This window comes from Emydura macquarii, unplaced genomic scaffold (genome assembly GCF_026122565.2).
Source record: "Emydura macquarii macquarii isolate MOO-44397 ecotype Brisbane River unplaced genomic scaffold, CSIRO-AGI_Emac_v2 contig_1229, whole genome shotgun sequence".
NCBI classification, from domain to species: domain Eukaryota; kingdom Metazoa; phylum Chordata; order Testudines; family Chelidae; genus Emydura; species Emydura macquarii.
In genome coordinates this window covers 801,209-819,554 of record NW_027131366.1, presented here as the reverse complement: position 1 = coordinate 819,554, position 18,346 = coordinate 801,209, and the positions used below count along the sequence as shown (strand labels likewise).

Genomic DNA, 18,346 nt, shown 5'->3' with positions numbered 1-18,346 from the left:
AGATAGCTCACACAGTAGTTACCCTGAGGTGTAAAAAAACCAATAGCTTTTTTAGAAAAAAATATAAGCCTTTAGACATACTGGTTTTCTCTAATACAAGCAAGACAAAAGGATCAGGGCTCATCTGTTCTAACAGAGTCCATTTTAGAATTCAGTGATATTTTCTGAGAGTCTTATCTCACCAAAAGGTTGTTTCCTCAAGGCAGCAGCCCTTATTAAACATTCTAAGCAAGCATGTTGCTCTTACCTGCAAACAAACCCCAAATAGCGTAATAATTTGTTCTCACTCACTGCTCTAACAATTCCTGGCAGAAGACCAAGAGAGTGGCAGAACACGTAGTAGTCCAACTGAGATTTTCCAGTGCTCTTGTTGGAAGAATACACTGTCCCACAATACAGACATAGCCAGTTATCCTGGGGCTTCTAATACGTAGGAGACCAAATGTGGAATACCTGCAATCTGATGTCAGATTTAAAGCCCTAAGTGTTACACATTTGTGTTTTTAAACACAGACATCCATCATGGAGCAAACCGAGGCAAGCAAAGTCATTTCATTTGTGAAAAGCCACATTTGGACTCTGGATTCCAGAGGGGGATGGGCTGATGGATTAAGTCCAGAGTGCCACTTCATATTCTCCCCTGGTTCAAAGGAAAATTTCAAGTTTGTTTTCTGCACCTCTGACCTACTTTAACAATATATCTTTTTTGTTTTTGCACTTCATATGACATTTACAATTCAACTTGCTCAGATTTTCAATCCTTAGTTTCTTTTTCTAAACACACTTTATAACGATACAAAATTTCAGACATTCATATGTTGCCATTCTTGGAAGGCTGAATATAAAATGTTTTCCTAATTGCTAGAATGCAAAGTATGATTCTTTATCCATTTTCAATACACATCTGGCTTTATTTTATGCACTTTATATATTTGATTTTCTTCTTTCAGAACAGTCTGAAATTTAGTCCATGCACCATTTTGTTTTATATTAATTGCATCATTCCATTGTCTCTGGAAACACAATTTCTTAGACAGCTGAAAACAGCTATTAGGAACACATTAAATAATGTCTATGGATAATCATGTAGTTAAGAGTTTAAGTCAAATATTAAATTGTGACAAGACAGCTGTACAACTCCTCTAGAATCATAGAATCATAGAATATTAGAGTTGGAAGGGACCTCAGGAGGTCATCTAGTCCAACCCCTGCTCAAAGCAGGACTAACCTCAGCTATATCATCCCAACCAGGGCTTTGTCAAGCCTCAGCTTAAAAACCTCTAAAGATGGAGATTCCACCACCTCCCTAGGTAACCTATTCCAGTGCTTCACCACCCTCCTAGTAAAAAACTTTTTCCTAATGTCCAACCTAGACCTCACGCCCTGCAACTTGAGACCGTTGCTCCTCTATTCTATCTACTCTTCACAAAAACTTCAACAGCTGGATTTCTGGAATACCGTATCCACCAAAAGATCATAGATATCTAACAGTCGGATATTTAGCATATTAAATGTTTGTAAGCAAAAACAAAAAGATGCCCTTTTTCTCAGAATGCTGAGAATAATCTGAAATGTTCCCATTTTAAAATTACCAAAAAGAACTGCAGCATGTTTGAGTGAAATTTGTGATAATATTAAACACAGCATGAAATTTCTTCATGCAAATGATTGAATAACTAGGAGAAACACTCACATGCACAGCTTGATAGTTTATTTTGTTTGTCACAGAACACAACTGACACAGGAGAACCTCAGAGTTACAAACCGACCAGTCAACCACACATCTCATTTGGAATCTGAAGTATGCAATCATGCATCAGAGACAAAAAAAAAAAAAAAGCAAATACTGTACAACATAGTACCGTGATAAACGTACTAAAAATAAAGGAAAGTTTAAAAAAGATTTGACAAGGTAAGGAAACCATGCTTGTTTCATTTAAATTAAAATGGTTAAAAGCAGAATTTTTCTTCTGAACAGTAAAGTTTCAAAATTATAGTAAGTCAATGTTCAGAGTTACAAACATTTCAGAGTTATGAACAACCTCCATTCTCGAGGTGTTTGTAACTGAGGTTCTACTGTACACAAAGTTGTATGAATTTAGCAAGCTTGAAGTCTGCATTTACCTCTTCGCTCTGTTTGCAATTATCAGTTGATAATGGCCCTCAACTTGGCTTCAACATTCCTTAAGAAGCACATTCAAACTGCATGAGCTAAACTGCTGAACAGGAAACAATCATGGGACAGAAGTAACGAGAGCTGCCAAGTTAACCAAACTGAAATAGAAGAAAAAACTTTAACATGGGAACAATGGGGGGAGTTGTAGTAAGGGCGTGGGGGGGAGACAGTCAGCCAACACTGTTTAGTATTTGTGAAAAGCCTTGCGCTCCTGAAACAGAAATAGGCTGCTGAAAGACAAATTAGGTCAGTGCTTTCAATCAGTTTCCCTGCTGGAATTCAAATTTCTTTTAAATGCCATAATTATTCATAACAGACCAAATCCTTCATTCTTGGAACTTTCCAGAGTTTTGTACACCATGTTCACTATTCCACCTCAAAAGGGTATTTTTCCTCATTTTCTCAGCGTAAAACCCTGAAACTGATGTCAGGGTTTTAAGTACAAGTGAGTCAAGGGTAAGATGAACACAGATTACTTTATATGTACTCACCTATATCTGCTTTACTTTGTAGAAATGAGTAAACAGTCCTTTGAGTAATTAATTATTCATGCTGCACTGATCTATAACTGACATATTTGCTCTAACTTTCCCACCATATATTTATGTACATTTAATGTTGCTAGTGTGGGTTTCCTGGTGCTTAGATATTTCAGTCCTGCTGAGATCAAGAGTTACCTTTGATGTTAGATGGTGTGTGCTTCCAGATCAAAGACTGAATAAGGCTTTGAAAAAAATGAAGTGTCTTATTTCTTACCACTGTTGGGAAACTAAATCAGCATCTCAAAAATAATGATACAAAATATAGCAAGATGTCTGAAAGCAGTTAATTTTTCAGACAATTTAAAATTGTTTTCCACACCACCTTCAATCTCTAGATAAGTAAAAACTGCAATATAATGATATTTACATAGTATGTTATAATCTTAGGATCCATACTCCCCAAGCATAGTCCCAGTGGGACTACTCACTAGTGAGCACTAGGTCCAGTGTTACTGACATGATTAATCTATAGAGCAGACATGTTCCCTGACCAATTAAATTCATGCTCCAAAAGGCCCAATCTGATTTCCATTAAAGTTAATGGGATTCTAAAGTAAATTGCAAGACTCCAATTAACTTTAATGGAAGTTACATCAGGCTCCAAGAAAAGCAAAAAACATTTTCATTTGGAAAGTAGAGAGTCCTTCAAAAACCAAATTTAATTTTTAGTTATGAAATAAAAGTAATGGTTTCATTCTTAACTGAATACTCAGTTAATCTGAAATGTACTTTTAGTTAATTCATAGCAGATGTCTGCAACTATCTAAAGTTTAACAATTTGGCTTGAAGATTTAGTAAAAGCCATTAATAAAGGCTAGTAATAGAATTTAAAATGTTAACAAATGTTAAATGCTATCAGGAGCTGTGCACAGGTTACTAAAGAAAGGATTGCTTGCATGCTGTTTGACCACCTCTATTCCAGGACCAGTGTGTGTAAATAAAACAAGTTACGCTCAGAATATACCCAGAATCTGTGTTACTGACTTCTCCACTAGGAATCCAGCCTGCAAGGCCAAAGATATTGGCTATGTGGGACATGAGTGTCAAAAGAAATAGAGAAAAAAAAATAGTTGGATCAAAAGCTATAAAAAGTATTTGCAATGATTTTGAACCCCACCTTCAAAATGCTTAGTCTGAACTGGGACAAACAGATTGGAAAAGGCAACCATCAGCAACCTGACTGATAAATGTGAACCAGGAGGTTTCCTAGGAAACCAGGGAGACTCAAAGCTTTGGTTGATTTGGAACTTGCTAACAGGGAGGAGTTGAAGCAAGGACTTAAGGAGCCGGGAAAAAAAATCACCTGCAGAGGAAATGCCAAAGGATTCAGCTGCTTGAATGGGGCCAGAGAACTTTGATGAGACAGGATATTTACAGCACTTTTTACCCCATCTGTTCTCCAAAAGCACAGATGGGAGTGATCAAACTGTCCCATTTTGAGGGGAAAGCTTCCTGGGAGGCTCATTTCACCCAATTTAACATTATACCATAAATGAATGGTTGAGAAGATGGACAAATAAGGTTTTTCTAGAAGCCAACTTGAGTGAACCAGCTCTGATGGGGTTGCATAACTTATCCTCAGAAAAGACTGAGCTATTCAAACTTGGATAGAAGCTCCTGATATATAGTTTGGAGCCAGCCATCAAACTGAGCTGGTGGGGGTTCAGCTAAGGGCCAGAGAAAGAGCTAAAGTAGAGACTGCAACTTAACTAGCAGAGGACCTGAAGAGACTGGTTATTCTGGCATATCCAGACACCTGTGAGGACATCCAGGATACACTGGCAATAGACCAATTTAATGGATGCTCAGCTGGACATACACATGCAAATCAAGTCAGCAAAAGGAGACCAGTGGTACTTCATGGGGCAGTGGAATTTGCTACATCGCTAGAATCCTTTCATTCAGCAGCCTCACAGAGCTATTAGTGAAAACGGTGGACGCTGAGTGCCCCTAAGCCTTATAGGCAGAAATCTGTCTCTAATATGCATGATAAAAAGGATTCTAGTTCAATTAATTACATTCTGAAGGGTTAGATAAGTTATTGCTTTGAGACATAGGCTCTAGGGAACCTAAATGCAAAACAGTTTCTTGTTCACTTGTTGAATGTTACGGCAAAACAAAACAAAAATAATAAAAAATGGGAACCACAGTGGCAAAATGTAAGCCAGTGGATCTAGTAGATACTGGCAGAGGAAATCTTAAAGAATGGGGAAGGAGAGGGGAAGATGAACTCCCAATTGTCCCAGCATAGTGATGTACATTTAAATGAGGAGCAATAGAACGGTTAAGAGCCTTTCTGGAAGTTGTGCTCCCAATTCACAGAAATATGCTCTACAAATGAAACACTTAGGATTGAGTCAGCTTCCCCAAACGCCAAAACATGTATCTCAATAGTTAAGAATTTCAAAGAGGGAAGAGCACTGGAGTTAGGCTGAGATTCCTGAGAGAAGGGACTTCTTGAATGCTGTTTGACCACCTTTATTCCAGGACCGGTAAGCACAAATAAAATGGAGTATATTCTAAGTGTAACTTATCTCCATGTCACTGATTTCTCCTCAACTGGGAAGCCAACCTGAAAGGCCCTGGACATCTGTTATTGCTTTGCAGAGCGGCCATGTTGCTGTAAAAACAATACACTGGTTTTGGAATAAGAGTTATACCATCACATACAGTACAATAGGTGGAGTCTTGCTTTGATTAAAATGAATGCTCTTGCTTGCTTCATTGCTTACATATTATTAGTTATAATTCTCCTTGATAGGACACAGTCAAACATTCAGTGTGCCAACTAAAGTAGCAAATGTTCTGAATCTTACAAATATCCACATAACGTCAATCAAAAGGGAAAAAAAGGAAGAGCACTCTGGAAAGCTATTTTGCAAGTTCTGGGTAGTTTCCCTTGTAAATATAAGGTGCTACTGATGAAACTATGATCCTTCTACTATGTTTAACATTTGAGTCTGTAAATCTAAATCAGGCATTTTACATTTATTGTACATATTTATTCCACAGAAAATTAAATTAATGGAACATGAAGACTGCACCTTTAAGCACAAAGAAACCAGAAAATACTGGTGGTAAAGCTGCAATAGTCAGTATTAACTTTTTCTTCTTTACAAGGCTTAATTTTTTACATGATCATATACTATTTCTGTAGCAAATTATAACATTTTTTCATTCTTCATGTGCCTACGCTACGTTCACTGTCATACTGTTCAATATGTATTGCTCAATTCATATAAATTTTTCAACAATGCCAAAGAGTATCTCGTCATTAGGAAAAAAGATGTGTTTTTTACTCAAAGTATCTAACTTGTTAACTAACATGAAGTAAAATCCTAGCGAAGACAAGACAGTTTGTAGTTTTTACACTAGTTAGCAAGTTGAGACCTGAACCGTAGGGTTTTACTATGTGAAAAATACAAACTGTCTTGTCTTCACCGGGACTTGATCTCATTTTAGTTAATTAAAGTTAGCTAACTCAAGTAAAGAGCATGTCTTCACCAGGAAAAAAGGTAGACGATGAGGTGTCCTAGGACCTATGTCTCATTTTTAAAAATGATTTAGGAGCCAACAACTCAGTGAAGGTCAGTGTATGCAATGAATGCAGAATTTGGCTCAATCTGAAATACATTTTATTGTGTTCTTTTCATACAGTGAATTTTTGACCCTTTGACATAGAGAGTAATATATGTACAAGATGCTACATATGTATCTTTGATGATGGGAAAAGTGTAAGACATTAGAGTGTATTTGCTAAACTGTATCTGACTATGTAATTGAAGACTGTACAGAAATACATATCCCCTGAAGAGGCAGAGTTAGGGTTGTGAGCACAACTTTGCTGCTGGCATTTCTCAACCATTTCACTATGCAACTGTAGTCTAGTCTATTAAAATAGCTTCTTTTCATATATAAATGGATTTCCTAGAGTGTGGTGGTGGGTGGTGGGGGGGGGGGGGGGGGGGGGGGGGATTGATTAATAAAAATGGAAAAAGCTTCACTCTCCAGGACTTCAAAGTTCTACTGATTTTCAAATGATTCCAAATATATCGTTTATTCCATAATAAAACTGCTTGGCTTGATTTATTGGAAAATCACTGGAACCCTGTTCTATGCACCCGAAGTGAACCTCTCATCATAATTTAAATCTCTGAAACTTCGTATCTTGGTCACAGCTTCAAGTATGCTAGATATAGAAGCAGAGAATAGTACAGTAGTATAGATTTATCTAAACTAATTATGTGATGCTAAAATACTACCAGTCTCCCTTCCTCATCTTTTACAGTAGCTGCTGGAAGAACCACTTACTATTGTGCTTACCCTTCTTCAGAAAAAACCTGCACACTGTGCTAAAGGATTTGATAATCTTAACACACATCTTTTTTTCTTGATTAGTAAAATGCATTACCTTTCCATTTAATTGAGATTTTACCTTTTTCCACAAATCTTGGTATCAAAACAGTGGAATATTACTAAATGGAAGTATGAATTTCTGAGAACCACAGAAATGCAGGGAAGGAAGGGACCACAAGAGATCATCCAGTCCGGTCCCCTGCACTGAGAAAGAATCAAATATACCCAGACCATCCCTGACAGGTGTTTGTCTAACCTGTTCTTAGAAAGCTTCAGTGATGGGGATACTACAAATTGGGAAAAGAAATAACCCACTAAATTTTGATATAGTCCACCAACTTTAAACTACAAGTAGCAAACACCCAATTACTGGGAAACAGCTTAAAATAGCACTGGATTTTTTAGTACTGGGACAAGTTAATACCTAGGATTACTGAAATTGAAGTAGAGAAAACATATTTCCACTTCCCATCCTAAATTTACATTTGATAGCAATTTGCATACAGTAGGTTCCACTTTTCCTGTTTATAGTCCATATCCCCTCTGTGTTGTTTTTTCCACACACAATTTTTTTTTTGAAAATAGAAGAATATGTTTATAAGTCTTCAAAATTGGCAAAGGTATTCAGGAGTAGGCTATAGCACCTAAAATCTACTTTTCAATTATTGTGAAATGGAAAAGTTTTCAAGCTGACTCTGCCCCATTAAAGAACGCTTAGATTAAACCAAAGAATCTAAAGTTATCTATAGCAACAATAATGCCACCATCTTCATGAAAATAGAATAAAAAATATTATTAAGGTTGAAATTCTATCATCTTTTGTTGAACCAGTTTAGAACACACTGATCTAACAATGTTTAAGTTTAAAAAAATTAGAGGTAAAACAAAATGTAGGTAGTGGGTCAAATTTTAGTTCCTCTTCAGGCTGTGTCAGAGAAACACCTCTCTATGCTCACTATCTGTAATTCTCTCAGTTTTCTTTTGCACAAGTGTCATGCCAGAATGACAGCTTATCAATATAAAGAACTGATTTATACCATTTGTGTACCATCTTTCAATTCCTCATTTTCACTTGTTGGGAATCAGACTTCTGATTTATTTATAAAAGAAATAAGTTCAATCATTCATTCAATGTCTGACTAAATGCTTTATTCTCAGTCTCTAATTCCCTCCTTAATATTCTTAAGAGCTAATCCTTTCACCAGTTGTGTAATTTGTGTATACACTTAAAAACTGTTGAGTGTTGTGAGGTTCTACACTTAGGTTATCATTTTTCATGGCTACTTCTGTTTTTACTACTTGTTTTCAACTTATATACCAAATACTCCAGTTTTCAGATAATATAATTTGTTATTGCTTACAAATAAAACTAATACCTAACTGTTTCATTAGTCAGAGTTGTATATTTTGTCACTTTCTACTTATGAACTAAAACCTGCAGTTTCAGTTCCTTAAAATGTGTTTTTATTTATGTCATTTGTCAAGTTAACCAACAATTGCAATATAAAACAGCAATACACAATTATTAATCTGCAAATTCCACCATCACAATTTTGAAAGCTAAGGAGACCTCAAGGGATGGTGGCACTAAAGCTCTGTCATCGTGAGCTGGAATCTCTCTCTTTAGGTCCCAAGATCCATTCTTTTTGCTTTGCTTGCAAGACAGGCATATTAGCTCTTGTACCTTTCCTTCTCATTATCATCATAGAGATTCTTATTTGAACACTTGCACAATTCTTATACAAGTGCAAGGGACTAACCACTTTCTATGTAATTGGCAAACTGGCAAGCCATGAGATAATACAGAAGATTTTCCATATACTCAGACACCTTCAGTGTAGAAGCAATGACATTTCATAGTGCCAAAACACATTTACATTCCTCCACTGTAGAGGTTCCAGAAAAATGTTTGATTACAGTCCAATTCATTCTACATTTCAGTTTAGACACATTTCTAGGAATATTACAGGAAAGAAAACTCTGCAGTAGCATCCTTCAAGAAACATGCATCCTTCAGTAATTCTTACTTCGGTTAGTATCAAGGACTGTTTTAACTTTCAAGACTATTATTTGCAAAATGTTTTCTTGATATAGTCCTCAAGGGAAGGACACAATAACTACTTAAACAAGTCAACATCCCACATTTCCACCTTTTATAGTTCAATATCACTCTTATAGTAGCCATATAAAACATGGTTTTCCTTCAGTAACTTAATCTATTCTTTAATACCCACATTATAGAATATAAAGTTTCTGGCAGTGTCTGTTAAATAACCTATATTCGTAAGTTTCCTAAACTAGCCAAGTTTCTTGTTATAGTTAGGAAATATTTAAACTGCAGATCTACTTTGAAAAGTGACTGCTTTAAAAATGGCATAAAGGTGCTGTATGTTACTAGAGAGTCTCAGTGAATACCATTTCTAATCTGCCAGTTTACAAGTAAAATTATGTTTTTTCCTACAACTGTCAATCCTGACAAATAGAAATCTGAATGTCATGCTGTGTTCTCTATGTATCATTGTCAGTAATAAAGATTACACAGGACAAATTATGCCCTCAATTATACCTTTGCAATGTCTGTCCAGTGTCAGGCTGGGTAGAAAAGGGCCTCCAGAAAAAGGAGAGAAAGGAGGTTCTCAGAAAGCAGTCTGAGCAAAGATGGCCTGAAAGGATAGGGATGATCTTTTCTCCTTCAGACAGAGAGATTAGAAGCACTGCTGTTGCTGCTACATGCTGTCATTCTCCAGTGGATTCAAGCTACACATATGCTTGGCCTGCCTTATATTGTATCTTCTGTTCAAATTCACTGAACATTACAAGATGTCTCAGATAAGAGCATAGAAATTGCAATACTAGATCCGACAAATGGTCCACTGGTCCTGCCTCTGACAGTGGCCATACCAGATGCTTCAAAAGGTACAAGTCCTATAATGCATGACATGGCAGCACATTAAATTCAAACAAACAGCAACAGATAGTGACAGTTGTTAAGGGCCAACACATGACCTCACCAGAGTCTGCAGGTACATGGAATTGTCTGCATACTCGGGAAGACAGCTCTGCACTGGTTCATGTTTGAATCATTATCTTCACAGACATAAGGGCCAAAAACATAAAATGAAAGCCTGAATTATGCACAAATTGATTACTCCCCACTCAACACTAGGAAGTATCCTACTTATCAATGGTGAAAGGATTTTTCAAACCCAGATGTACTTATGCTACTAAAAGCACTTTTTATTCCTGTCATCCTGTTTCCATACATTTTACTTTATTTCATGATTCTTCTTTATATTCAGTGATATTTCTTATTAATCTAACCTTGCTAGGCACTAGCCATCAACTTTTTTCCTTTAGAGGTTTTATCTGAAAACTTGTTTGAAAGTTGGAAAAGGGATTTAAACAATTTTTCAACAATCAACGTATGGTTGCTGATTTTAAAAAGTCTTCTGTTGCTCTCAACTTCCCCCATAACCCGCAGAAATCATGTCACCTATTTTGCAAAATCTATATAGACAATCATTCAAGTTTATATGCCTTAACTACTTATATCCCCTTATGGAACTTAGAAAATATTTCCTTCTGTCTTAAGATGAGGCTTAAAAACAAAGTTCACCAGTTTCCCCTTCTCATGTCATTTACACCTACACAATGGATATCTGCCTTCATTCTTTTTCAAACATGCCAAAAATGTATTGCATTAAAACAAATAAGTCTGTGCTAACAGTGAAACTTAAAAAAATAATACTTATGCTCTTATATCATGCTTTTCACCCACAGAGTTTAAAGTGTTTTATAAAGGAATGTGTGTAATTATCCCAATTTTACAGATGAGTAAGTAAACAGACACAGAAACATGAAGTGATTTGCCCAAGATCATCCCGCAGATCAATACCAGCACAGCTCAAGTCTAACATCCACTGGACCATGCTACCTCCTTTGAAGTGAAAACATTAAACAGAGTTTAATTCAAGGCTTTCAACAGTGACCAGTGATTTTAGGTGCTCCACTTTTTGGGTGTCCTACTGGACACAGTAAAAGGCCCTGATTTGCAGGTGCCACTTTGAATACAGCATTTCCCAAAGTTCTACTCATATTGCACACCCAGACTCTGAAGTACATTAGAACTTATAGTCATAGATCAAGTAGGTGGCTATGTTATGGGAGACAGTGTTGCCTAGTGGCTACAGCACTGGATACATGGGAGACATCAGTTCTATTCCAGGCTCTGGCACTGCTGGGTGATGTTTGGGCAGGTCATTCAACTATATGTGCTTTAGTTTTCTCGATATGTAAAACAAGAACAATGATACTTCCTTTGTAAAGAGCTTTGAAATCTACTGATGAAATGTGCTAAGTAAAAGCTAGTATCTAATGGCATAATAAAACCCAAGTATGACAATGTTTTCAAAAACTGAAAAGCAGCAGCAATTTAACCTTGTATTCAATTTGAGGAGCTAAAATGAACACAATATTACATACCTTGTGCAAGCATGTTAAACTCCAAGAATAATGCTATGTGATAAAGCTCCATAGCTTCTTCAGCCCTAGTCATGTTTAGTTTTCCTGCTACAAGAGCCTGAACTTCGCTTAGACTCCCCACAGAAGGGCTGCAGTGCAAAACTGAGAGGTCCACCACATCGGTATACATACAGTTTAAAATGACCTTAGCATATTTTTTTGGTATGATAGATTCATCCAGTATAATTCTAGTTGGAGTCCGTAGCGTTCGGTCTGTGATTTCTTCACCAGTTCGTATCCTCCTTTGTAGTAGGTGTCGAAAAAATGGCGACCGAGATGAAATAATTGCTTTGTGAGCTCTGAGCTCTTCATCTAAACAGTTTGGGCTTCCACCAAATGATTCTACCAATTCAGTGTTGGATGAAAAACAAAGAACCACATCATAATAACACATATAATCAAACAGCCCACGCATATCCACATCTAAAGAATTTGGTGTTCCAAATTCTTCACTAAGCTGCACAAGGATATCAACATTTTGGAATCTCGAATCCTCCATTCCAAACTCTCCTGTATAAAGGTAGTGTAACAAAGCAGAAAACATAGGCATGTCTATGCCAGCTGTGTTGATATCCATTATTATCTCTGCTCCATATTCTGGTGAGGAAGAAAGCAGTGTCTTAAAAAATGGACACCTTGCTGCCAATATCGCACGATGCACAGGGAAACAAGTTTCTTGAAAAATTAAATCTACATCAGTACAATATTTGTACTCATACAGATCAGCCATGTCTTTCTGTAGTGTCCTGGCTTCTGGTCTTGCCAAACTTGCTTGTAGAGAAAGTTCCTTTAAGGCTGAAGTTCCCTCATACTCTTCTACTAATGCATTGACATCTCTAACATCCCAGCCTGAGAGGAGCTCTCGCATCTGCTTGGCATGATCAGCAGACCGGCTAGATTTCCGACGCTTAATAAATTTCTTTTTGAGGGTGGCAAGGCCAGAGCTTTTCTTTTTCTTGTCTTGAGGTTTCTCATGGCCATGGTCAAGGCTATACAATTTTGATTCACAGCCATAACCTTGATGAGAGTAGGATGATATTCCTGAAGATGAAAGAAAATTTAATGGGGTTAAAAACATTTGATTTGAAGAAAAAAGTTTAAAATGTTGAACCACCAGTGTCTTTGGTTTGACAAAGATTAGCTAACGTCATCACAAGTTACATAATTTTCCCTTCTGTGTACATCAAGTTCTTTAAATAGGCACTAGTCAGATCTGCAAGTGAATTACTTCTGGTTCATTCATTCATCTCAGAGCAATAGCTTTTGGCACAATTTTGTTAACCAGAGGCAAAGGAGTAATAAAATGATCAAAGAAAACTACTTATCCATGGTAGATAATAAAATTTTATTATCTAATTCTGAAGTTTATAAATACAATATGGTTCTCTGACCCCACCCTAACCCACTACATTATGAGAATCAATTTTAATTTAAAACAGATGTTTTGACTACATTTCAAAACCATAGCTACTGAAAAAGGCATGGCTAAACTATGCTTTGTAGATTTTTTTAATTTCACTTAACCAATTTTTTAAACTTTCTGTTCTAACCCATGTGTTGGCCTCACTGTATTTAGAAAGGTGAATCTCTGAATGCACTAGTGCAAATCAAACATGGCAAAAAATGCACAGACAGAAGTTTTATTTTCTTCCAGTTGCCACATGGCATGTGGGAAAAAGATTTCACCTGAACCAAACAAACCTTACATGGAGAAAATACATTCACCTCCCTTAGAAAAGCAGCAGATATAATCTAGGCAATAACATAAAAGGTCCAAAATTTGTTATGGTAACTATGCTTATTTAGAATACTATTTGTAAGGATACTTATATTAAAAAAAAGTATTTAAAGTGTACTACTGATATTATACAAATGTGGCACAATATGATTCTATCTTCTTCAGTCTGCAGATCCATTACACCACCTCTATTTTCAAATAACTCTAAGCCCTCCATGGCCTACATAAACAACAAGTTTTATCGTGGCCTTTATAATATATATACTTATTGTACATTTCTCTAGGAGAGCCTTATTATTTTGTTTTAAGTAGGATTGAGTGACATACTCATATTACAACATCACATGAAATTAGCCTGTCAAAATACAGTGTTACTTACAATAGCTAGTATTGTGGTATTTCAGATTAAGCCACATGAACTGTGAAAAGCACAAACTCAGCTGAAACCACTTTTTAGAACTCGGCAGATAGTGGGAACAAAGAATTTTTCTGTAAATTGTTGTGACTCACTGTCACCAATGCAGATGGCTGTGTAATTCCACTGTATACGTGTTATGCAAAAGCAGTTAAAACCTCTCTATCAATTTATGGGATTTGCTTTACTGGTTCTGCAACACACGACAGTTTGTGAATGAAGAAAGTCTCTCTCCCACTGCACCCAGGTTAGTTTAAATTCTACTGGACCAGGGAATTCACCAAGTTTGCAGTATGAGTAACAAGTACAATTATCTAAAGATTATTTAAATGAAAAGCTAAGGAATACTCAAATAATTGCAACCCAGAAGATCTCACTTCACAATTCCAAAAACAAATATCCTTCCTCCCCCGTGTTTTGTTGTTCACTGATTTCCCTATTGTAACATCTTTATTTGTGCTATCTTTATATTAGACAAATCTTGGAGCAGGATTCTGCTCTTATTTTCTATCAATGAAGTGCTATCCATACTTATGGCACTATGTAAATAACTATAATTCCATAAAATACACTATGTTAAAGTTCCAGAGGGGTAGCCGTGTTAGTCTGTATACAGCAAAAACGAGAGTTCTGTGGCACTTTAGAGACTAAAGATGCATCTGAAGAAGAGAGCTGAAGTCTCTCGAAAGCTTATGTCTGCAAATATTAAATTTGTTAGTCTTTAAAGTGCCACAGAACTCTCGTTTTTACTATGTTGAAGTGCATTTTCCAGCAAGGGAACATGCAGGAATATCAACAGATTTGCAGAAAAATTAAAAGTGCTGAAGTTGCATTTGATGGTTCTGTGTTCCCCAAGCTCTAAAAAACTCTCATTCCCTCTTCTCTTTTACTTGCACCTGAATCACCACTGGAAATCAAAACATGGTTCAAGTTACCCCACACTAGGTACCATGTACTTACTAGGCATAGGGCCTAACTGTAATTAATACTACGGTATTACTCACAGTTATGTATTCTGCTGTCTATTGAAAGACTAATAGTACACTATTATTTTAATACCTGTATGACACCCAGATTTGAGACAGAGAAAAATGAGAAAGCTGGAAGATATAGATGTGTCACTGTTGTAATTTAGCAGCTCAGCATCTCTCTGCAAAACGCTATTTTCAATTAATATCTCCATATGGTGATTTTTTTTCCCTCAGGGCAGAAGATTTTTTGTTCTCAGGGCAGCAGCGGGAGAGAAAATTAAAGAATTTATTTTTCTCCTGTGAGACACTGAGTTGTTAAGTGCTAAGAATTTTAAAATGACAATAGTTTAATGCTCCTCAGTGTATACCTGTCCTTGAGCAGATAAATATTTCAAAAAACTGATAAATGCCTAAAGAAGCAACTTGGCCAGCTATTAATGAATAATAATGGGATTTGTCCAGACCTCTGCATGCCTATACTTTTTTGGAATGGAATTTTAGCACTGTATTTAAAAATAAAACTTTGAACAGACATCTCATCATGGTAAATGATGTGAAAGCCTTATTCTGAGTTTTGTAGTACAGCATCAACAGAGATAACAATGTAATGTTTAAATCTTTAGCAGAACAAAAGTATTCTCACAACAGCAAAAAACTGGTGTACTTTTTATTTTATGTACTCTCTCTATGAATTGCAAGTGACTTTGGTGTTCTTGGAAGAAAGTGACGAGTAACACAAGGTAGGCACCATGAAAATACTCCAACTGCTTTGCTTGTCAGTGTTCTCGATTTGTAGCACCCATGCTATACCTATACTATGATAGCAGTATCAAGTTTGAATGTTGAACAAGTAGAGACTAGGATAACAATTTGAATGTAGGTCCCCAAAGGTAAAAACTAGTATGTACAAAACCACTGTATGACCCTGGTTCTCATATATCCAGTTCTATTTTTAGAAAGTAAATAGATCTCATGAATAGAAAACATGTTTCATACACAGTTAGCCTACTAGAAAAGTGTTTATTTCTAAGAATAAGCACCGGTTATTTTGTCAACTGCTGAAATGCTGAGTAATGGAGTCTTATTCTGTCTGAGCACATATCTATTTTCCGCTGCCGTGAAACCAAAAGAATGAACAAAGAAATAAGAATCACGATGAAAAAAGGCCAAAAGGCGACAAGAGGGGAGAAAGAAAACGAGGGGAGGGAAAGACATGGGGGTAACAAAAAGGCCCTGATAATCCTTATTTATCATTCTGATACAGCACACATAATCATAATAATCTAGGCTGGGATTTTCAAAGCAGCACTAAGAAAACTGGGTGTTTAACTTCCATTGATTTTCACTGGGATTTGATTCTTTATTCCATTAGGCTTCTTTGAAAATCTCAACCTTAATTCTCAATGAATAAATTGTGGATTGCTGAAATTTAGACCTGACATCAAGTGTCAGTATCTATTTTAGGGTTTTATATTACAGCCCATCACTGAAATATCTGAGCACCTTCCACATACAATTAGTAGCAATAGTGAAGTTCCTAGTTAACTTCATGGAGTCTCTGGCATGTCTCATTTTCAGGATAAAACTGCTTGGGGTATGATTTTGTTGGTTAGTTGATTGGTTTGTTTCAGGTTTGTGGATTGTTTTTTTTTTGCAAGGGGCAGGGCTGGCTGGGATAGGGTTTGCAGCATTTAGGTAGTTGGAGATATCAATGTTGTGAGTGTAACTCTCACAATGGTGAGAAGACTTTAGCCTGGGATTGTAAAGAAAGATAGCACAATTTGTACCACTACTAGCTGATCACAAATTAAAGAGATATAAGTGTAATATTTAAGATTTTTAAAGCATTGCAGGCTGTAATGTCCCATACACTGTAGGCACTCAGGAGATATTACTATAACAGTTTTCTTGGCATCCTGAGAGTAAACACAAAATGGAGAGTCTACTGCAGAGAAAAGCAATATGTAATGAAGACTGCATCTATGCAAATTTTCAATAATTTCTGGTGTATTAAGAGATATATATTCAAAAAGGATTCACAGATAGCAGATGCTTCTCTGCTTAGGGCATATCTGCACTTTAAGTGATGATCAAATATAGGAATAACATTGTATCACGATAGTTGATTAACTATTGATTCCAGATCACAAATCAAAGCACTCAAAAAAAGGAGTTTCACATCTTATATAACTATGTGCCTACATTATAATTTAGGATTTTAACTGTCAACAAGGGGTAATCCAAGAAAAGAAGTGGTAGCATATGAACATTTATGCTTTTACCACTACAAGAACATTCTTTAGGCTGACAGATTTCTGAATAAGATTTTCTTAAAATTTGCCTTAAGTGAAACCAGTAAGATTTTAATTATTTGTACTAGGGTAGTGTTTAGGGGCCCCACTTAGGGATTGGGACCTCATTGTGTCCTCCCCTCCCCCCCCCCAGCTCCAAAAAGATTTTAGAGCTCCTAAACACACAAATTCCTGTTTAAGTGATTTTAGTGCTGCTGAAAAATAAAGGCCTCTTGTTTATCAGAAGAAAAATGGAGTAGGGTCAGAAGAATGGAGTTACCCCAGGCTGGCCTGCCACCGTGCCTGAACCATGTACTGGAGGAATCATCTCTATAGGTGAGGAAGTGATTCAATCTCTGTGTAGACAGTATCGACAACACAGGAAAGAGGACACTAAGTAGAATAAAAATAGAAACATTTTAATTCTATTTAAATTGAATTTTATTAAAACATGGACGTACAGAGCTTTCTAAAGGAAACAAAGTGGAAAAATGGAACATGTACTGTTAAAACAGGTACAGTCTGTCTCTTATTGTCAAGAGAGCCAACTATGATGGTGGTTTTTACAATATGGACATTTGTTCCCAATTCCTAGTGGACATCAATTCATTTTGCAGATAGTTTAAACAATTATTAAAAAGTACCAAATTTCATTCATTGCTGAGCCTGATGGGTTCAAACTAGTGAAGTAAAAGATAAAAGGCTTTGCATCCCATTACCAACAGTGCAAAAGCAATCCAAACCCCCTGAACACACAATACAGTAAATGTTAGAAAAATGGTAGGAGAATTAAAAGTTACCTATGAATGTTTGTTGTGCCTGTGAATTTCCCCCTACCCTTGGGGAACACGAATGAGGGTAGTGAGATGCATTAGCACCCATCTTCTTCAGTCACTCAGGCATGCCGCCTGCTGGCTCTTCAATGTATAATCCCATAATCCATTATAACCCTTCAATCCTGGATCCAGCAGACTGTGTTCCTCCATTTCTGAACAACAACAACAAAAGATGAAATTAAGATCAAAGAATATTTTTCTTCCAAATCATTCATATTAATAATGCAGCTGCAGGTTAAATTGCCAAGTAATAGAATAGCTGTATCAATCATGAGCTTTCGTTAGCAAGTCTGCAACTATGGGCTTGCTACACTATAAAGTTTAAAGTTAAAATGGCAAGAGTTCCCTTTAATGTAGATGCAATTATACCTGTATTAAATATCTTATACCAAGTACAGTTTATTCTGGTTGAGAAAGCAGAATAATCTATCCTGGTAGAACACACCTTTATACCATTATAATTACATCCACACCAGGACTTAAAATTAGTATAATTACAT

At 36.3% G+C, this 18,346-nt stretch overlaps 1 protein-coding gene across 4 annotated transcripts in view; it reads right to left on the bottom strand.

Moving 5' to 3' along the window:
* Positions 1-18,346, bottom strand: part of BTBD7 (BTB domain containing 7) — a 113,140-nt gene that overhangs the window by 59,272 nt on the left and 35,522 nt on the right. For 3 of the 4 annotated variants that reach the window (XM_067547042.1, XM_067547046.1, XM_067547043.1), the window contains exons 2-3: positions 17,811-17,998; positions 11,557-12,636 (exon numbers count right to left, since the gene is read on the bottom strand). In XM_067547042.1, coding sequence (XP_067403143.1) covers positions 11,557-12,636; positions 17,811-17,892 — 1,162 coding nt within the window. In that variant the 5' untranslated portion in view covers positions 17,893-17,998. Of the gene's footprint in view, positions 1-4,575; positions 5,339-11,556; positions 12,637-17,810; positions 17,999-18,346 lie in introns of those variants that run through there. The other variant, XM_067547047.1, reaches the window with a different exon arrangement.